At 54.0% G+C, this 21217-nt stretch overlaps 6 protein-coding genes across 6 annotated transcripts; 5 read left to right on the forward strand and 1 right to left on the reverse strand.

The window, feature by feature from the left end:
* Positions 1-61: 61 nt before the first annotated feature.
* On the reverse strand, positions 62-1544 carry NCS57_00082700 (Pru domain-containing protein; the record flags this gene model as incomplete). Its single annotated transcript, XM_053050903.1, has 4 exons — positions 62-608; positions 808-1309; positions 1363-1432; positions 1494-1544. 4 exons carry the CDS (start codon positions 1542-1544, stop codon positions 62-64), a joined length of 1170 nt encoding a protein of 389 aa, XP_052919418.1.
* Positions 1545-1962: 418 nt separating this feature from the next.
* Positions 1963-2989, forward strand: NCS57_00082800 (uncharacterized protein; the record flags this gene model as incomplete). The annotated part of the gene is made up of 4 exons (XM_053050904.1): positions 1963-2002; positions 2069-2108; positions 2327-2709; positions 2760-2989. 4 exons carry the CDS (start codon positions 1963-1965, stop codon positions 2987-2989), a joined length of 693 nt encoding a protein of 230 aa, XP_052919419.1.
* A 538-nt stretch (positions 2990-3527) lies between these two features.
* Positions 3528-4290, forward strand: NCS57_00082900 (DNA replication complex GINS protein PSF1; the record flags this gene model as incomplete). Its single annotated transcript, XM_053050905.1, has 3 exons — positions 3528-3554; positions 3609-4141; positions 4197-4290. The coding sequence occupies 3 exons, from the start codon at positions 3528-3530 to the stop codon at positions 4288-4290; spliced, it is 654 nt and encodes a 217-aa protein (XP_052919420.1).
* A 1777-nt stretch (positions 4291-6067) lies between these two features.
* Positions 6068-9599, forward strand: NCS57_00083000 (uncharacterized protein; the record flags this gene model as incomplete). Its single annotated transcript, XM_053050906.1, has 5 exons — positions 6068-6365; positions 6429-7124; positions 7174-7316; positions 7366-7912; positions 7966-9599. The coding sequence occupies exons 1-5, from the start codon at positions 6128-6130 to the stop codon at positions 9597-9599; spliced, it is 3258 nt and encodes a 1085-aa protein (XP_052919421.1). The 5' UTR covers positions 6068-6127.
* Positions 9600-10030: 431 nt separating this feature from the next.
* Positions 10031-11122, forward strand: NCS57_00083100 (uncharacterized protein; the record flags this gene model as incomplete). The annotated part of the gene is made up of 1 exon (XM_053050907.1): positions 10031-11122. The coding sequence occupies one exon, from the start codon at positions 10031-10033 to the stop codon at positions 11120-11122; it is 1092 nt and encodes a 363-aa protein (XP_052919422.1).
* Positions 11123-16716: 5594 nt separating this feature from the next.
* Positions 16717-19633, forward strand: NCS57_00083200 (Kinesin-like protein; the record flags this gene model as incomplete). Its single annotated transcript, XM_053050908.1, has 2 exons — positions 16717-17482; positions 17541-19633. The coding sequence occupies 2 exons, from the start codon at positions 16717-16719 to the stop codon at positions 19631-19633; spliced, it is 2859 nt and encodes a 952-aa protein (XP_052919423.1).
* Between the last annotated feature and the right edge of the window lie 1584 nt (positions 19634-21217).

Raw genomic sequence — 21217 nt, forward strand, 5'->3', positions numbered from 1 at the left:
ATCAAGTCGTGAAGCATAGCCGGGTGTGTCCACCCTGTACAAGAATGTTCCTCATAGCTCCTTACTTCTTCTCCTCCTCGACTGTCTTCTTGACACCCTCAACAAAGGCCTCGACAGCCTGGCCTCCGCCCATTGGCATTCCACTTCCACGCAGATATCCGCCATCCTGGACCTTCACTCCAAGAGCATCTGCGATGCTTGGCAGTCCTCCATCTCGAATAGCCATGGTCAAACTTGCCAGAGCTTGGTTAAACTGTGGACTTCGAAGAACCTTCTTCAGTAGGCTGCGCTTATCGTCCAGCGAGAGGGAAGCCTTGGCCGCCTCAACAGCAGCCGCTGAAGGGTCCGACTTTCCATCAACATCCGATGAGCCGCTTGCGAGGACGACGACGGTAGGCGGGAGAAAACTGATCAGGGTATCGGCAAACTCCTCGGTGGCTGAGTCGATCATGGGCACTGTGATCGAGGTCGGCAGTAGGTGGTTGAGGTATGGGTACGCCTTATCACCCCCACGTTGTTGCTGTCCTCCAGCAAGTCCGGACTGGCCTCGAAGAGACTCCAGAAAGTTCCTCACGGCGGCGGCAGCATCAGGGGCTGACGAAGAGGCCCTGAAACGACGTCAGCGCTGTCACGGTTCGGGTCAACACCTCAGATCCAGCGCGTGGACACTAGTTCCCAATTCTTCTCGTCACCACCAGGAAATCTAGTTTTACACTGTTTGACCCGCTGTCCCAGACCAGTGATATACAAATCAAGACCCATATCGCGCGCGCCGTCCTGTTTGACCATGCAAAGGGAATCACCTACGCTCTCGCACCATCAGCTCCTCCTTCTCGCGAGCCCTCGCCCTCCTCTCGGACATCTCCTCCGGTGGCATCGGGGCCAGCACCACCGCTGCCGCTTCCACGGTGGTCATGAGGGTCACGGTGGCCCTCGACGTCCTCCATGGTCTCGTCTCCGTCATCGGGTCGGTCATCGTTGTTGCGGACAGCCGCAAGCTCTCTGGTCACATCGACCTCGTCGCCCTGCAGCAAACGGTGAACAATGTCACCAATCTTGCGATCCCGGGGGCTGAAGTAGCTGGGATCGCCGTTCCGGCTCTGGGGCTTCGACTGCAGCCAGAAGAGGTATCGCTGAGAGGAAGAAGAGAACTTGAGAACGAATATGCGGCCGTCGGTCTTGGATGTAGGCTGAGGGGTCGTAGTGTACTCGTAGGGAACGAAGCTACCGTCGGTAGGCACCATAATTAGATCAAGCTCGGGCTGGTCCAGCGGGTCGCTCCGCTTCCGCCAGCAGAAGTGCACGAGATCTATATCGACTATCAGTCATATCGCAAGGGCAAACGGCACATCATGCGCTAACCATCCTCGGAGTATAGATAGATATAACCTGGCTCGGATTGCGGCTTCACCTTGAAAGGCTTGGTCGAGGTCTACAGTTGAGGCAAGTCAGCGCGTGCCACAAGTCACATTCAACGATGGCGTAGGACATACATCGACCTCGCACTGGCCGGCCTTGAATGTGATGATCGGCGCAATTGGCATGGTTGATGACTTTGCGATCTAGAAGGGGATGAGTTGGGGAGATGTTGAAGGAGAAGAAGTAGAGAGGTGAAAGTGTGAAGCTTGAAGTCGTGGGAGCCTCTTGGTTGGCAAGGCTGCAGGAGCTCTTACGTCGTCGAGCACAATGGAGCTCAGCTTAGGCCACCCCTGCCAGCCTGTGGCGCAGAGAGGCTGTCACCTCGGCCCGACATTTCTCCATTCACCGCCGCCACGTTCCCCTCAGCGACTGATGCCACTCGCCCCTGCCCCATTACAAGCAATTTGGTTTGGGTGAAAAATCTCATAAACCCCACCTTGGACATCGACCAGACAACCCATTTTCTTCCTCGCAATCTCCCCCAGCTCTACAAATACCCGACCTCTTTCCTCTCCCTTTCCAAACTCTTCATCATTCTTCAAAATGGGCTTTACCGATCTCCTTACCGATGCTGGAGCTACCGGTATGTCTCTATCTGGCTTCATTAGCGCCCAGCTTTCTCGCTCCTCAGTCACTGACAGCTGATCAGTGCTCAACACCTGGTTGAGCACCCGCTCCTACATTGTCGGGTACGTATGCCTTCAGATCCCGCTCTCTACCCCAAATCACTTTTTCCCTTTCGATTCGACACCTCTATGATGAGACAAATTGGTCCGTGTTTCGGAGGCGGACTCAAGACCCGCCGATTGACGAAGCAACAAGCACTTGTGCATCTCTGAGTCGTTTTTTACACACCCGATGTTTCTGCCTAAAGCCAGGGTGAACAATGTACTGACATTGCCAATAGCCAGAGCGCCTCTCAGGCTGATGTCGCCGTCTTCAAGGCTCTCTCCTCTGCCCCTGACGCCGAGAAGTACCCCCACGCTGCCCGATGGTACAAGCACATCGCCAGCTACGAGAGCGAGTTCGCCACCCTCCCCGGTGATGCCGCTGCTCCCTACAGCACCTACGGCCCTGAGACCGCCGAGGTGACCATCAACCCCGCTGAGGCCCCTGAGAAGGCTGAGGGTGGTGATGACGACGATGTCGACCTGTTCGGCAGCGACGAGGAGGAGGACGAGGAGGCTGCCCGCGTCCGCGAGGAGCGCCTTGCCGAGTACAAGAAGAAGAAGGAGGCCAAGCCCAAGACCATCGCCAAGTCCGTCGTCACTCTCGACGTCAAGCCTTGGGGTAAGAACTTCCATGTCCGGGGCTGTGAAAAATTTGCTAACAATTTTCAGATGACGAGACCGACATGAAGGCTCTTGAGGCTGGTGTCCGTGCCATTGAGAAGGATGGTCTTACCTGGGGTGCCTCCAAGCTCGTCCCCGTTGGTTTCGGTGTCAGCAAGCTCCAGATCAACCTCGTTGTCGAGGACGAGAAGGTCTCTATTGGCGATCTTGAGGAGGAGATCCAGGAGCTCGAGGACTACGTCCAGTCCACCGACGTTGCTGCCATGCAGAAGCTGTAAAAAGTCGCGCGTAGCTGAGTCGACATGAATGTGATGAGCACGACGGCGAGGATTTATGATGGACGGTATTTGATGAGCCACATGAAGGGGGAAGTAGTCATGAATCCTACCCCTCGTACCGACCAGAGACGATGAAATAAAATAAAAAACACCATTGATCGTCAATGATTTCCTGAGTCCCAAGTCCCCGTGTGTAGCGACCATCTTAACATCGTACCATTCCAACATCAAGGTTCTCACAGCCAGCCCCGCCAGCTCTTCACAAGCAATGATGCTGAAGGAGGGGTAATTTTTGTAAGTATCAGATTCTATCGCTGTAGACCGTATTTTGGCGGGGTAGTCGAATCCACGGACGCGCGACGAATGGAACCCACCAGGCGCGGTCACCTGCATTACGCGACGCCAAATCTTTGCTGCATCATGATGAGAATGCCATCCCTGGAGATATAGGCAAAGCCCATCCCTTGCCCAAATTTCCCTTTGGTGAACCCTCAAGCAGGCTCTACGTACGTACTTTGTTTGTGTTGTTAACTGCACCATGTACGGAGACCTGGGCAACAAACTGGTACAATCATCTCTGTCACATGTTGGTTATTCAAGTCGCTAACATTGAATGCAGGTCCAACATGCCAAGCGAACCCAGAACCTAACACATCTTCCCCCATACCAAGCCGAGATCGTTCGGGCCGTAACACGAGAAGTGAGGGATCTCGACAAGGATGTGGCCGAACTACTAGAGCCGTTCCAAGGCTCATTCGATCCCAGCGCTGACCAGGCCGTCGCCTGCACGTTGCTCGTGAACCACCTCTCGATGCGAAGGAATAAGCGATGTCTACTTGCATATCATCGGACACGGACAGATAAGCTGGAAGAGCTGGTGTGGAATGGAGCAGACGTTGTTGACCTCTCTGGCCAACAAGTGCGAGACGGCGCCGGCCACTCTACATCAGGAGGTCCTGGGCCCAGCGATGCCCCGACCAGCAGTCTGAGTCCGCAAGAGGAGGACTATGTCAGACAGTATAGCGACCTACTGGCAGCATACAAGGGCCAATGGACGGATATCGATCTCACAGGTAGCCTAGAGCCACCACGGGATCTGTTCATCGACGTTCGGGTACTCAAAGATGCTGGCGAAATCCAGACGGAGTATGGGTAAGTGCTATATCGATGCCTCTTGGGGGATGATCTTGACTGACCATGACTGAAGCGCGATTACATTGACCAAGAACAGTCAATTCTACGTACGTCAGGGAGACGTCGAACGGCTGATCGCGCAGGGATATCTGCATAAGCTGGGTTGATTCGACCCAAAGCTTAAACAATAGCGCAAGCCATCGTTCTGTTCGAGTTATTATACCCTGTGCTTAACGGCTATGAATACCATTATCACATGTCGCATCCAAATGTTAAAACGGCCCTCTCTCGTCTCTTGCTCGGGTTGCATTGGAGACTCACAAGCCACAGTATGGGGTAGAGATGCCACCAAACGAGCCACATCTTTAACCTCCTCACATTGAATGGGTGAGGAATCACAAGACGGATGGTTTCCAGCAACGATAGCCCTCGGCAAAGGATTATTATTCACAAGGTAAGATGCGTTTTGTGATCCTGTGGAGAACATGGCCTTCCCCTCAAAGCGAGGCTAAACGCAAGGCAGTGGAGTTGACTTTGCTGAGAGATCCAGCTGCTAAGTTAGCATGAGGGGTCGCATCATAGTGAGCAAGGGAGTTGATGAAACTGACTGCTTGATAAACGCAATCCATATTCCAGACCCTAGAAGCCAATGTTTCGATAACGAATGGAAATGTCTCAAGAATACACGTTGCGACTGATGCTGCTTATCTGTGACGAATCACAGGTTTCAATGCGACTGAAACTGGCTAGATGGTGCAACTGCTACTGTGCAACTGGATAGGCCAAGCATCACGGCTTAAACGTCAATGTCAGGCAATCAATCCATAGTGTGATGTTTATTCTGCGAACATGGCATCAAGACGCAGGTAGCTTGCGTCATATGCCGTGTGAAGAATGAAGTGAGAAGAGGCAATTGCTTAGGCTAGTGATAGAGGTGCACAAGATGATGCCATTGGGCAAAGGTGTTTGAGCAAGAGTCTGGCCCAGCTCAAGCAATGGATGTTTCTGGCTTCAATTGGGCACAGGAATCCCACAACGGGCCGCTCGTCAAGCGAAATGAAACGCGTCTGCATTCTGGTTACCCCCGGCAGAAGGGCAATGGTTTAGTGCCTGTTGACGCCCGTCGTGAGGTCTCGGTATCATGTCTGCTTGGATTGTGGGAACCAGGTTGACCCGCCATCGCCATGGTCAACTCTCCCCTCGGCCGCCCATTCCAGGTTCCCGCCGACCGAGTGACATTTTGGAGATTGACTCTATTCCTTTTCCTTTACATATCCCGTCTCAATTCTCGCCCACGCAACAAAACACAGCGCAATGTCCGAGCGAACCTCTACGCTAAAAGTCACAGGTTCGGCCCGCCCGGCCAAACTGGGCAGCCGTTGGGACGTGATGGTTGCGTTCTCCTTGGGCCGTGGCGGCTGTTAGTGGGCTTCTCGGTCTCCCCAGGCGGGTCCATGCACGAGAAGAGGCTGCTGTGCATGTCAATCATGTCGCATGGTTGTAAGCCAAGGATCCATCCAGAGAAGAACTACTGCTTCAGTTGAGTCTAGTGCCGTCGGGTCAGTAGCACGAGGGAGGCGAGTTTCTGGACCCAGCAATGGATGGAACCCAGTCCACAGCCTGTTGGTCAGGAGATTGGTGCCTCTTTCACCTGTACAGTAAATAACCCGTTGTCCGTCTTGTGTGTGCGGGCGCTGGACGGACTTGAACTTTGATAGTGCCATCCATGATACGACCCACCTGGGATCCTTCCCGTCATTGAATTTCGTCACTCGATTCCCCACGAAATTCTCGCCATCCCATCCCATCCTATCCCAGTTTCTTGTGAGCACTTGGCTCGGAATGCTTCCATGATCTTTTCTCAATCGTGTCTGAGCCTCCCTTTCCGGCCTTGAAGAGTTTTTTTTTCGTTGTTATTTTTTGCTCTTGTTGCTCCTCTGTGCTCATGCAACATCACCCGCAGCTAGCTCTTTAGCTGCATCCCAAGCCGGCTGGGAGCAAATCATGTCGTCGCCGCTGGGCTTCACTCCGTGGCGGAGGAGGGCTCTGAGCTCGACCTCGCAGCGCGATCAGGACCAGGCGCAATTGCGAGGCGGCGAGCCCTCGAGCCCTCCTCATCCTCACCACGGCCACAGCTCTCACCTCCCAATTGCGACTCCGAGACCGTCCTCGATAAATTCTGTTCCTGGTCATAGAGAGCCCATCAGATCCTTCATCCATGGATCCGTGCGAGACAGCTTGGGTAAGTGCGCCAAAGCTCCAGAGAACCTTGTCCGATCTTGAAACTGATGTTTCTCCACTGCAGTCCCGATCGACAGTATCCAGAATGCCCGAACCGTTCGCGAAGACACTGCAGAGCTTGCGACGTACTTGCTCTCCGACCCAAAGACTCTGCAGAACCCGGCCTTTCTCCAGCGGGCAAGGTTTTCCCACCAGGAGGCTGTAGAATCCGAGACCGGCGATGATGCGTCCACTCTCGACAACGTGCGCTCCTCACAGACCATCGTCGAGGTCTCGGAACCGCCGTCGCCAGAAGGTGAAGATGCCGACACGGAGGCGCATGCCGGGCCGTCGGTACTAGCGAACCTACTCAAGAGGTCCCCTCCGCAGTCGGTCGTCCACGATCAACAGGACGCCGACAATGGCGACGAAAACGAAGACGGCAACCAGGCGCAGGCAGGAGAGTCTCGAATTGATCACCCAATGGACGATGCCACGGAGCAAACACCTCTGCTCACACGCATCATATCGGGTGGTCGGCGATCCTACATGTCGGATCTCGAGGGCCAAAAGGCTCCAACGAAACGGCCATGGATCACCAACCTTGTAGGAGTCGGTCACAAGATGGAAGAGAGAATGACCCATAGCGTTGCCGTCGCTGTCAACCCAAGAAGATGGGATCACCGTGCGCTCTGGAACTCGGTGGTAGTCAACCCTGCCTCATGCCTACCTGCTGTCGCTGTTGGACTCCTTCTTAACATCTTGGACGCTCTATCTTATGGTAAGTTTTGGTGGCATTGAAGCTGCCAGACAGTGACTAACGCAACCAGGCATGATCCTTTTCCCTCTAGGAAAGCCAATCTTCTCTCATCTTGGTTCAGCGGGCATCTCAGTCTTCTACGTTAGCACCATTGTTTCGCAGATCGCCTTTTCATCCGGGAGTATTTTCAAGGGCGCGGTTGGCTCTGAGCTGGTCAGTGCCTTCATCCTGACTTTCCAATTCACCAGCTAACATCGATCAGATCGAAGTGGTGCCCTTCTTCCACAACATGGCTGCAAAGATCACCGAGGTTGTTGGGGAAGACAACCCCGATGCCGTGATCGCCACCACTATTGTGTCATTCTCGGTCAGCGCCATGTTGACCGGTCTCGTCTTCTATCTCATGGGCCGATTCAAGGTCGGTTACATGGTGGGCTTCATTCCCAGACATATCTTGATTGGCTGTATCGGTGGTGTCGGCTGGTTCTTGATCGCAACTGGCTTTGAAGTCTCGGCGCGTCTCGATGGCAGTCTTCAGTATAACCTCGACACACTCAAGCAGCTGACAGACCCTGCAACTGTACCACTATGGGTGACCCCCCTTGTCTTGGCCATTATTTTGTTTTATGGACAGTCCAAGATCACGTCCAAGTTCTTTCTGCCATTGTTTATTCTGGCGATTCCCCTCATTTTCTACTTTTTTGTGTTGGCGCTTGATGCATTGGACGTGGATGACTTGCGCAGCCATGGCTGGATATTCCAAGGTCCTCCTTCTGGCGAGCCTTGGTGGTATTTCTATACCCTGTACAGTGAGTGACACTCCTTGGATCCTTGACAATCGTTTTGCTAATTATGGTCGCAGAGTTCAAACTCATTCGATGGGACGCTGTTGCGGAATGTATTCCCGCCATGCTTGCCCTCACATTCTTCGGCATTCTACATGTTCCAATCAATGTTCCTGCTTTGGCCCTCAACTGCGGAGAGGATCATGCCGACCTCGATAAGGAGCTGAGACTTCACGGTTACTCCAACTTTCTCTCTGGGTGCTTCGGTAGCATCCAGAACTACCTGGTGTATGCAAACACCGTCTTCTTTATGCGATCAGGCGGAAACAGCCGTCTGGCTGGCTATATGCTGGCAGCCGCGACATTCGGCGTCATGGTCATCGGCCCATCTCTCATCGGCTTCATTCCTGTCATGATGGTGGGCACTTTGATCTACGATCTCGGATTTGAGCTGCTTCTCGAGGCTCTCTGGCTTCCCCGCAAGAAGCTCAAGTTGGCCGAGTATCTAACTGTTGTGGTGATTGTCCTGGTCATGGGCATTCACGACTTTGTTGTGGGCATTGGAGTTGGCATCTTGTTGGCCTTTGTGTCGCTCGTTCTGCAGACTTCGCGGGTGTCTGCTATTCGTGGGAACTATTCCGGCGACATTGTTACTTCGACTGTGAGACGCAACCCCTCACAGCATCACTATCTGCACGAAGTAGGAAAGCAGATCTACATTGTCAAGCTCACAGGCTATCTCTTCTTCGGAACCATCGTCAGCGTGGAGGAGAAGATTCGAGGCCTATTGGAGGACAGCACGTTTGCTAAGCAGCCGATCAAGTTCTTGATTTTGGACATGTGGCACGTCACTGGGCTGGACTACTCTGCGGGTGAGGCCTTCAACACCATTAGCCGTTTGCTCGACAACAAGGACGTCATTCTCGTCCTTAGTGGTGTTGACGCTGAGAGTCAGCTTGGTCGCAACCTGAGGGCCGTTGGACTCGGGAGTGATGGTATTGAGGTCCTAATGCTGCCCAACCTCAACTCTGCCCTGGAGAGTTGCGAGAACGAACTCCTCAAGACCCTCTATGCCAGACAGGAGGAGCTCAACTCCCTGAAGCGCATATCAGCCCAGAACCTAGATGTGCCCGCGGCCAAGACGTCGGGCCTCTCGTCTTTTGATCCGCCTTTCAACTCACCAAGACGCAACCATCTTGCTGAAGCTGCCCGCGATGCTTTGAGCAACCTTGAGGTCCAGCGTCCTACCAAGTGGCAGGGTTTCAAGGAACCTCTTCGTCTCATGCTTCAGATCTTCCAGGGGCTGAGCGATAAGAATGAGGATTTTTGGTTCCCTGCGACGACTTACTTTACACGACGAGAATTCCCTGCAGGCACCGTCCTATTCCGACGGGGAGAGGAAGCTAACGGATTCTATATGGTGGAACGAGGTATCGTCCGCGCCGAATACGACCTTCCGCAGGGCTGGCTGTGCGAGAGCATCGTGGCTGGAACGACGCTCGGGGAATTGCCCTTCTTTTCAGAGACTGACCGAACGGCCACGGCGGTCGTGGAGCGAGATTGCGTGGTTTGGCTGATGGATAGGGACAACTGGGCCAAGATCCAGAAGCAAGAGCCGGATGTTGGACGGGAGCTGCTGAGGATATCGCTCAAGCTCACTAGTGAGAGGATGACTGCCATCACCTCGTATATCTTGACGACGGCGGGCTAGGCCGCATGTTGGGCCATAAAACGACCAATCAATATTAGTTTTTGGAAATATATGACACTTCATGCTGAGGGTTGACTGGAATGTTGGAGTTGATGACCACCGAGGAACCAGGTTAGTCAGCAGCTAGGTTGAAATGACCACATCTAGGGTAAATCCACTTCCTCAGATATCTACCACAGGCAGCAACCTTCATACATCTTCCACTATCATCCCGCCCTGGTTCCTCGATAGCCATATCGTGTGTAGGCTTGTTTGTGTTGTTAGGTTGTTGTTACACACACGCTCAAGTGCTGAGGAGAAACCTGACGGTTTGGTGTCTCCACTGGTTTGCCACTTCGAAGGGCGTGCAACGACATATCAAACTCGGAGTTGCAAAATTGAGATACTTGCAACAGACAACTTCCTACCAACGAGCATCGCTATACTCAAATATGCCGCAAACTATAAGATCCATCCTCGGCAAGTCAGGACGAGTTACAAAGTCGTTCAGGCCACCTACAACTCGCAAGCCATCATCTCCAGCACCACGTAGGCCGGCGCGAAAGGCAAAGGACAAAGATGCCGAACTCTTTCAGGACAAGCTCGACGATATGGGCCTGGCGAAACTGCTAGAGGAGGACCTCAGCCTCAGGGACATCGTACAGGCCATGCGCTATATCCGCTCCCGCATGTTCAGCCTAGTTCCCTCAACAGGGTTCAACTCGACAAGAACGGCGGAAGTGCTCAACTACCGCGCTACCACTGCGCCCCTCGTCACAGTTGGACATCTCAACGCAGTGCTTCGCTCACCTGGCAAGGTGGAGAGGGAACTGGCAGAGCTGACGTTAAAGGGCGTTGTGCGCAAAGTCAGAGTTGAGAGACGGGGTGGGATGGGCGAGGCGTTGATCGAGATGGCTGATCTCGAAGACATGTTGCAAAGAGCAAAGCTGAGCGAGGATACGAGAAACAAGTTTAGAGTGTTCCTGAAGGAGAACACAACCACGCAGACCTTGCCACATGGCGTCTTGGATAGCAAACAGGCGGACGAGCTTGTTAGGGCGGGATTCCTCACAAGCTCTACACCCTCTGCACCCGAGGGAACTCTCGACATGCGGCCGGAGGACCGCACGACGCTTACTTCCATCCACCACGTTTCACGCTTCGCTTCGGGCACCGTCTCAGCCGTGGGCGGCCGAAACGCCATCCATCTCGCCGGAGGAGGCGGCGGCTCCCCGGCGCTCACTCACTCGTCCACATCTCGATCCGACCTCCGACTCGCCATACCGGGCCACGGTCGACACCTTAAGTTGGCGTCAGCAGCTGTGGAATGGGTACGAGATGCCATGGGACGGACACGCTGGGGCGAGGCCCCGGAGAGCTGGCTAAAGGAGCGGTTCGAGGGCGGTGGCCTATACGGACCGCGGTGGAAGGAGTTCTGGGGTGTTGAGTGGACGTGGGTGCTAGGGGAGGCTGTTGGGCTGGGAGTTGTCGAGGTGTTTGAGACGGGCAGTGTGGGGAGGGGGGTGAGAGCCTTGGGGAGATAGAGTGAGAGGGCATCTACGTATTCTACGGGCAAGTTACTTTGGGCGTTTCTTGGATGGGCACGTGGTCTGGCGTTGTTCATGGGAAAGGCAAACGCGGCAGTTGAGTTAAGTTGAGATGAAACTGCTCGAAATGTACAGATACAGAGACATCATGCATAGATTGCCAAGCTTGAATCGACTTATGTTCGGATAAGACCGAGAGTCTCCATTCATGCGGCAGAGTTGAAGGCCTCATAAGCGAAATGGTGGACTCGACGAGACAATCTCACTGCAAGTGCATACTCCATACCGAGGAATACCGTCTGAAACTCGTAAGAGAGGAAGCTCGGAGGAGTCCCCGATACGTACGAGTTTAATCTCCCGGATGAACACAAGACTCAGGCCGGTTGCGACTCGAGAGTGATGCTGGCTGGAGTCTAGATGCGAAAAATATGGATATTGAGAGGAAAAACTCCACGTGCAACCAACAAGACGAGTTGACTCGGATAGTGGAAAGCTTGCAGAGATCGAGTTCCGTTTTCAATGAGCTTGAGCAACTCCTCGACGGGGGGGATCCTACAGCGAGGTGGAACTCTGGCCGGGGCTGGTGGCCTCGTCTTTGCTTTTGGCTCGCCAAGGTTTCGATTCCCTTGTGCGGACGGACAAGGGACATCCTGTTCCGTTCAACGGTTGGATTGATGTAACCCTTCCCCCTGTCGAGAGGAATGTCTAGGCTCAGCGAGGAGGGAAGGGGGGAAGAGGGAGGCAACCATGAGTTGCACGGGTGCGAACTACTGTATGTGCATGGTATCAATGTGCTTGTTGTGCGCACATCCATGACACGGGAGAACCAACATGATAATGCCGATCTCAAGAAGCAGGGCCTTGATATCGAGCTTTTGGGCCTTGCGCATGTGACAACCCTATGCAACTGATCAGACACGGAATGTCTTGGCGAGCGTTGCCAGCCCGTTGCGCACGTTTCGAATTCCTCTCGAGTTTTCCTATGGGCTGCCTTCTGCCATGTGGAAACGATTCGAGGCAAGGGCTGTCGCGCCTGGGGCGGCTCAGGCACACACACACAGAGTCAGAGCTATGCCGTTGCGTGGGAAAAGAAAGAAAGGGGGGAGGGGCAAAAGCAATGTCGGCAATGCGATGTCGATCTCGGGGGAGGAACATGACCCTTGCTGAGGCTGTGATGCTGTGCAACCCCTCCAATGGACTGGTATGTCCCTCTGGCTTGCCCTGTCTCTTGACATCAACTCGTCGCGAAGGAGCGAATCAGCGGGCATAGTCGATAGGGCGCCCGGTTTTCTCGGTCGTCAGCTCGCTCAGGCTGCATATCCCAACCACTGGGGAGCGTCTTCAGGACATAGACACTAATGCGCGGTTAGTAGTGGGCGAGGTGACGACGCCACGTGCTGCTGAGGTTCGTGATAGGCGGGAATGGTGTTCAGCGACCAAGATGAGCAGAGAGCCAACTCAAGAGGGATTCGAGGACGCAACAACAGGGGAGACGGCAGTAGTTTACTGATAGTGCGAATGTTCAAGCAAGTGAGCGTCGCTATCACACCGAGGAAGCATGACGAAGCTGTTACCCCTGCAAGCAGACAAAGCCTCTCAAGGTGAAGCGGGCTGATAGTGTACCCGAGACGGCGGAAGCTGTCTCTGATGAACCATGTCGACCAGGGCGAGAGAAGAGGCGAGCTTTTCTCCTAGCGACGAGCAACGAGATCTGGTCGCCTCGTCCCACACAGCTGGAGCTGGGCTGGCATGCAATGCCGAAGCTATCGATGGGATATTACTAGTTTTCCCTCGCCTGCCAGATCCTTTTCGCCGAGGCTCTGGTATCGGTGTCGGGTGGTTCGAAGGCCATCTCTTTTTTTCTTCATGGCTGGGTTGCCGGGTACTGGTAAAAGGGGGCACGGACAAGGGTCCCCCCCTCCAGGCTTTTTGACAACTCGCGATGCCCATTGACGAACCGTGCTAGCAGCCAAGCCCTGGGGGGCTGCTGAAATTGCATCCACAGCAAGGCTAGGACTCGAGCCAATGGTGGACGACGAGGCGGCGGGTTGAGAGACGACCAGTTGGTTCACTGTGATCATGGGGGCCCTAGATGAGACAAGCCATGGGGCTCTTTTGCGATGTCTTAATGAGTAATCGAGGACGACGTTCTCCGTCGGCTCGGAGTTTCAAGGCCATTACGATCGTGCGTTGCATCGTGGCTTCAGCCCGTCTCTGTCTGTAGGTTCGTGCTCTGTCCAGTTCATGATGCTGACGGTGGAGTATAGACAGTTCTGTCTGTGCCTGCTTGTGCATCGGGCCGCTCTGGTCATGGCTCGGCAGACGCACACACGCACAGTCGCCTCGCTTATAACGCGTCCAGTACAGTTTCCTCTGTGCTCCATTAAAGGCGTGCTATCACCGTCTCCGCAAGTCCGGGGGCGTCGATAGCATGTGGCCAGGCGTTGCATGCCAAGTGAGTGTGCAAATCTTTTTGAGGAGGGGCATGCAGGTACGGATTAGATCTGCATCCATGGCACAAACATGCAATGTCGACTAATAATGAACGCATCATGGACAAGTCTGTGACACGGCCTGAAGATGCTGATATGCTGTTGCATGGAATTGCACGAATAATGCATCTCGACTGCAGATGAGAGGCAAGTCTCTACTGCAAAGTCTGCACAGGTGAGCCTCGTGGTGTGTGATGTGATGAGTGATTGTTGGACCAGACGTGGGCTCCATCGACAAGGAGCAAAAAGGGGCGTCCATCAGGGCAGGGCCGAGGCGAGGCTAGCCTAGCCGTATCGGGACCAGGTGGGCGTTGGCAGGGGAGCAGATGCGCGAGAAACGCAGCTGTGTGAGACATGTCAGCTTTTCCTTTTTCTATTTTATTCCCAATGTTCTGCCATTACTGGTTGAATTATTGATTGGGATGCAACTGCAAGAGGGAGCGAGGACTGGCTTGGCAGGGCTAACAGAGAAAGAGGGCTTGGAATTCTCGGAGACGAGAGCTGTTCTCGGAAGAAAGGGGGGGTAGACTCGTATCGTATCACTCACTAACTGACGCATTGCAGAATGAGATGAAAGAGGCGTACGTACTGGTCGAGAAAGAGAAAAGAGAGCAAGGTGATGGAGGCGTCTAGTCTCGAACCACAACGTTGCTTGAAACGGACCATTCTCGGACACGGCTTTCCTCCACCACGTTTGAGATTTCTCTCTATGTCGGGAACTAAGGTACGCAACCTTATTAGTTCAATAGTTGACAAGAGGATGGACGGACCGACCGAGTGCTACTGTACGACGGGATCGATCTTGACGCAACCAGCCGACGGACGAACTTGTGGAGAGATGGAGGTTAGGTTGCCCGGCCGAGAAGTCAGACTGTCATCCATCTCATCGAGCAGCTCCCGTCTTCTGGCAGCTTATCTGGCGGGTATTATTGCAGTAGCATTGCAAGCGAGAGCGTTGGATAACTTGGGTCCATGTAGTGCAATTGGATGGCTTTCTTTTTGACATGCTTCCCTTTCACAAGAGTCTCGATCCCTGAACCCTTCCTTCCTTGGATTCCAAATTTATTTGTTTTTTCCTGCCCCCCCTCCACTCTTTCCTTTCTTTGGCTGCCCGCGCCCCCCACCCCACCTTCCCAGAGGACGACCGGGGAAGAAAGATGCCTTCAGGCTCGCTGAGTGGTCCCGGCCTGGACCCCTGTCGACGACCCCGGGCGGCTTTGGCCGTGGCCCCCCGGAGGCTGGGTCGACCTCTTTTGCCCAATGTAACCCGAGAATATGAACGGCTTGCATATCGTAATTACCGGCCCTGTAAAGTACAACCTCGCGCCTTGTGATGCCGCTATTCGGCGTGTTTCGTCTTCGCATTATAGTTTAATGGTACTTTGATGTCCACTGTAAAGGCCTCCTGTCGACTGGTACCTCTTCTAGTGGCCTCTCTTCCAGCTAAAACGCTAGTGCTGTACGCACTGTAACCGGCGCCGGCCTCTGGTGCTGCAGTACCGATACCTGGAAGGTCAGGTCGGGCCTCTGCTCAGGTGCTTTCCATGAGAGCCGTTTTCAGAGTTACCTTAACCACGCTCGTTAGCACGTAACAAACACGCTTTCGAATTCAACACTCTCACATTCGACTTTTGATTCCATTCATCTCTCGTTTCACCATACTTTCGTTTTCAATCTCATTCCCTCATTTCTCACTCCTTTCGTCGCTCCTTCTTCCCAGTCTTCCTTCCTGCGACCCGTTTAGACCCGCGACGTCACGCCACTCACGCCAGAAGCCCACATCCAATCCATCCATTTGTGCTGTGTTGTGCTTCTGCACTGCGCTGCCACGGGTCTTGCACGCGTGTGGGACTGCATCCCAGTTGTCCCAGCCCTTCCTTTCCCTCCAGACTCGCCTCGACAGGCTCTCGTTCTTTTCCTCCCCACTTCATCAACACCAAGAGCAGGGCAGAAAGTGGCACTCTTTGCGGTAATCTCAGCTGGACTGTGTCATACATACCTAGAACCATCACTCGTCATCTCATCTTGCCCCCAGCTGCTAGCATCGACGCCGGCATCCAGGCGACCTCGGCTCCATCTCTCTGGCTTCAGCCCGGCCCAGCCTGGCCATCAAACCTGACCCAGCGCTTACCATTGTGCAACACGCGGGCAATACATTACAACACTACAGCGCACCTGTAAGATCGATCACGCACCATCGGCCGCCAGTACACCAGCCTTCCAGCCAGCCAGGTCCTGATCTTGATCCGTGTTTTCTTGTCCCGGTCTTGTTAGTCGACCCCGAGACGCCAGAAGGACCCGGCATCGTCACCGTGCCCCAGTCTGCAAAAAAGAGACGAACAAGGTCACTTACCATCATCCGCAGCATCCACCCACGCTAGTCTAGCTCCCAACCTGGACTTGGGACCTTGCTCTCTCGTGGTGGTCTTTGCTTTTTACGAAGGGGGGAAGGGTTCACTTCCTCATCTCCTGTTGTGTCGCTCACTTGGACGAGGGCACCTGGAACGCTCCTCAACGCCGCCGCACCCCCTTTCAACTACATCCCTCTTTGGACGCTGGGAATTCCTTCCCTCGACATACTCGACGGCTCAGTACGTTGCTGGTTAACTTTCTTTCAATCTTGCTTCCATTCTGTTCAGCCTGCATCCTTTTTGTTGCCTTCTCACTAGGAACCTGCCTCCTGTCGCTATCATACGCTAGTCCCGTCGACTGCCCCAAAGTCACTGACCACCAGACCCCAGGTCAATCCATCCAGCCTCCGCGAGAGAAACACCCTCCCGAGTCCGCCCCGTCTACCCGCGTTCCAGCGATTTATTCCTCCCTTGATCGGCCGCAAACAAGTCCACCCTTGCGCAGGACGTCGTCGAAGCATTATCGAATTTTCTCTGTCCCTTGCGAATCGAGCGCCCTCCGCGGTCGAGACTGACGTTGAATCCAATCGAGCTATCATTCGACTTGTCGTCATCGTCCGAGGGAGTTCATGGACCGACCGACCTTTTGAACGGATAACCAGACTTTCTACCGGGCTGCTAGCCCCGAGCTTGCGAGTCCTTCACTCTCTTGACTTTTTTCCCACTTGATTTCATCACACACGCTGCCATGACGACTACGCTGCCGCGTCCATCGCGGCCTTCGGTCGGGCCACCGAACATGGCCTTGCCCGCTCTGCCCGTGAGCAAGACGCGCAAGAGCACCGGAAATATCCCCTCATCATCGACCTCAAGCAAGTCAGCACCTGGTACTCCCAGATCAGGACTCCGGACGCCCTCAACTCTGAGCCTCGCTCCTCCCAGTCCATCACCCGCACTCCCGCAGTCTAAGCTTACTGCTGGTGTAAACGGAGCGGGAAAGACTATCCGAAAGAGCGTTAGCATTAACTCATTCCCACAACCACCTAGAGGTGATACTCGTGTGCCGCCTAGCCCGCGAGCACCTGTCGACAAGAACCGAACATCCAGGAAACCTTCCAAGGCCAACAAGGACTCGATGTATAGCACATTTAGCTCGAGCACCCCCAGCTTCCTCAACGGCAGCGCCGATGGGAAATCCATCACCAGCGTGCGCATGTCTGATGGTCTGATCAGTGTTTCTTCCCCACCCCAGAGCAGGAGTTCTTCGGCGCAAGACTCATACTCAACATCGGCTACGACATATGATGATCCCGTAGAAGGCTCGAGCCAGAAGCCCGATGCCACTGCTGATAAGCGAGCGTCGAAGCATGATGGAAAGGGCAACGTCGTGGTGAGCGTCCGAGTCCGACCGGATGCAAATGGTAACAATGGGAGTCCGGACGGCGAATGGATGGTTGATGGGCGCAAGTCGCTTATTTCATTCAGAGGAAAAGATGGCGGGGATCATTTCTATGGTATGTGAATTCCTGAGGGTGGCTGGCTGCGAGCATCACTAACCTCCCTTTGCTTTAGACAACGTTTTTACGACTCACGATAACAACTCCCGAGTATACGATCACATCGCAAAACGGCTAGTCCGACGAGTTATGGAGGGCTATCATGGTACTGTCTTTGCCTACGGTATGACCGGCACAGGCAAGACATTTTCGATGCAAGGAACTGCCTCATCACCAGGCGTGATCCCCCTCGCCATCACTGATATTTTCTCTTACATCCGAGAAACACCCTCGCGAGAGTTTTTGCTGCGAGTCAGCTACCTTGAGATTTACAACGAAAAGATTCATGACTTGCTGAGCATGCCCACAGCTGGCGGCATCGGCGGCGGCACACAGCAGGATGAGATCAAGCTTCGCGAGGACAGCAAGCGTGGTGTCTATGCCACACCCCTAAAGGAGGAGATTGTGCAGAGTCCCACCCAGCTTCTACGTGTCATTGCCCGGGGTGACCAAGCTCGGAGGACAGCCAGCACCCAGTTCAATGCTCGCAGTTCGCGAAGTCACGCTGTCGTTCAAATTGTGGTTGAGAGCCGAGAACGCATGCCAGGCGCCAGCTCAGCTGGGGAGAGCAAGCGATCCGGACTTCTTCCCGGTGGTGTCCGCGTGTCAACGCTGAGCTTGATTGATCTTGCTGGTTCTGAAAAGGCCGCCGAGTCAAAAGAGCGGAGACAAGAGGGTGCTCACATCAACAAGAGTTTGCTCACTCTAGGAACCGTCATCTCGAAGCTTTCAGAGTTGAAGGAGAAGGAGAGCAAGGGTGGAGACAAGGAAGGAAAGCATCTTCCTTACCGTGATAGCAAACTTACTCGACTCTTGCAAGGAGCTTTGTCCGGAAACTCACTCGTCAGTATCCTCTGCACCATCCAGATCGGTGCTGGAAACAGCGCCGTGCTAGCCAATAACCACACCCTGGAGACGATCAACACCCTCAAGTTTGCCTCGAGAGCCAAGAATAACATTGTCAGCCACGCAAAGAGAGCCGAGGAAGCCCTCGGAGCTGGTGGTGAAGGAGGCGCGAGGGTGTTGCTTGAGCGTTACCGGATGGAGATTCTAGAACTAAGACAGCAACTGGATTCTCAGGCCAAGAAGAAGAAGAAGGAGGAGTCCGAAGAGGATAAGATCCAGAACGAGGTGGAGGAGAAGGCGCGGGAAGCTGAGGCTGCAGAACGACACGAGGAACAAATTCTCGAGATGCAGCTTGCCCGAACAGCACTCAAGGAGCGAATCGATCACCTGAACCGACTCATCCTCAGCTCCAAATCAATCGGTGTCAACTCGAACGGATCCATCAGCTCTCTTGGACAATATGCTCGCTTCTCCCAGATCTCACTACCGGCATCGATTCGCTCATCGGTCGCTACGTCTGTGGGCGGTAAGTCGCTCTTGGAGCGAACATCATCGATGACCTCAGCATCATCCACCATTGGACGTCGGTCTAGCGGCGGCCAGAGAATCGGAGACGAGATGGGCGAGGTCGATGACGACAGTGCCGGGGAGTTTGGAGACGGCACAGCTTCTTTGACGGCGCAGAACCGTGCCCTCCAGGCTGATCTTATGGACAAGAACCGGTATATCGCGACATTGGAGAAGCGACTCCTCCAGGCTCGCCGTACAAGTTCCAGCCGAGCTTCGGTGGGTTTCGCTGCGCCGAACAAGGGCATCATGGTCGGAGAGGACCATAGCGTGTCTGCGGCACTTCGAGAGAAGGACAACGAGATTGCCGATTTGCGAGCAAGACTGGACGACAAGGACAGGATGCTGGCTGCATTGCGGAGTGCGGCTCGATCCCGGGACACGGCTGAGGCGACAGTTGAACCTCGATCACCGCCTCCGCAACAAGAATCGCATCCTCAGACGCCAACTGAGACGAAGCCAGCAGAATGCGAGAAGAAGCGAAGCCGAGGGGTTGATGAGATGAACAATCTTCTTGATGAGATGCTCCAAGATCGAGTCGAGTCTGGAGAAGTGGTCCGGGGCAAGCGAGGAAGTTTGCGTCTGGCCAGCGGTCCGAAGATGGACTCGCTAGCAGAACCCAGCATGGAGCCGCTACGACGAACACCGACACCAAGCCCGATCGAGGAGCCCAAGGCTGTGCCGGCAGAGGTATAGAAGGGGACGTAGAGAGACAAGTGGTATTTTCCTTGATTCGAGAGCGATGGGAGTGTTTTGAACAGAACAGAACAGAGTGAAAAGGCGTTTCACACCGGCGTTAAGGAGGCGGGATACTATTCCCTCAGGGGAAAAGGGATTTTGTTTGCGTTATACCCGATTTTACTTTCGTTTGTCATAGGCAAGGAAACACGGGAATGGCCAGGTCTAGGAGGACTTGATTGTTTCTTTGGCAATGTGGGCGCCTGCGTTGTTCATTTCCGGGACTCGGGGAGGTACATCCCGCATTGTGTTATGTGAGTTAATTTATTGCGACCAGGAAGCGAAGCAGGCGGCCAGATGTCTATACTGTGACATGATTTTCCTTGGTTGAATTTTGTTTGGTGCTTAACGCAGAGAGAGGCGTTGTCTGTACTACTACTACATGATGGACGGCGGAAGGAAACTTGGTGGCGGAAATCAACGGTTGAGTTGCTGTGGCGAGATAATGACGGGGAATGAGAGAAGATAAACTCGAAAGGACAAGAATGATAGAAATTCCTGATGCAAGTGCTTGTTTATTTGTGTGCAGAGCAAAGTGAGTGAGGCTTGGATTGTCATGGATGTCACGATGGTTCGGAGACCATGGTTTTGGCTCGCTTGGTTTCACCAGGCCCATGTCGGTGAATGCAAACAACCATCTCTTGAAGAGGCAGTGGGTGGGTGTTGAAACTCGGAGGAGGGATTAGAGCACGATGATGGGCTGACATGGATGATGCTGGAACGGGAGATGGCTGATTCGGAGAGTATCTGTAGCATGAACTGGGATGCAGATGGCGAGACAGTCGGGCACGAAAAAGGTTGGCACATGGTTTATGCAAGGAAGCGAGTCGTGTTTGCTGGGACAAGGACGAAACACGGGAGGTGGGAGGTAGGATAGAAGATGCGTGATTGGGTGGGTATTGTTGCAGGGAGTACGGATGTGTTGTTGGCGATGGCTTCTTCTTCATGATGGCTGTTATGACTATAAACACCACTTGGAGAGCCTCAAATAGGCCATCGGACAGAGTTGAGATGAAAGAGAGCTTCCAGCCGTCAACAATGTCGTTGAAATTGGGGGAGCGCCGTTGGATGGACCAAGAGTAGGACGCCCGCTGATTGGCCCAGACCGTTGAGAATTGCCCAATGTGAAACAGGTCTAGAAATTAGCGAAAGTTGAAAGTCCCCCCGCCAAGATTAGCCAGGAGCTGTACCTTGCAGAAGCGCGGGACCGGGGTCAGCGAGAGTCGTCGAGGACGAAGGTTCGAGGTGATGTGAGCCCATGACAACTCAGAGATACGAAGAGGCGGAGGGGAGGTCTGTTTCGGTTGCCGCTGACAAAGTTACATTCGCGCTGGTGTTTGCCATCGGGTTAGTGGGCAAACTTGATGATCGACAGCATCCCAGTCGTATGTCAGTCTGTAACAGTCGGTGACGTTTGATTGCCGGGAAAACGCAACATGCAGTGTCTCCCGATGACGGTCTGGCGTCGATGCTGTGACGACGGGAGAAACATCTCTTTCTTGCTCAAGTCTGTGCGCCGAGCTGTACACGATAGCCATCCGC

The sequence above is a fragment of the Fusarium keratoplasticum genome, chromosome 1 (assembly GCF_025433545.1).
Source record: "Fusarium keratoplasticum isolate Fu6.1 chromosome 1, whole genome shotgun sequence".
Classification (NCBI taxonomy): domain Eukaryota; kingdom Fungi; phylum Ascomycota; class Sordariomycetes; order Hypocreales; family Nectriaceae; genus Fusarium; species Fusarium keratoplasticum.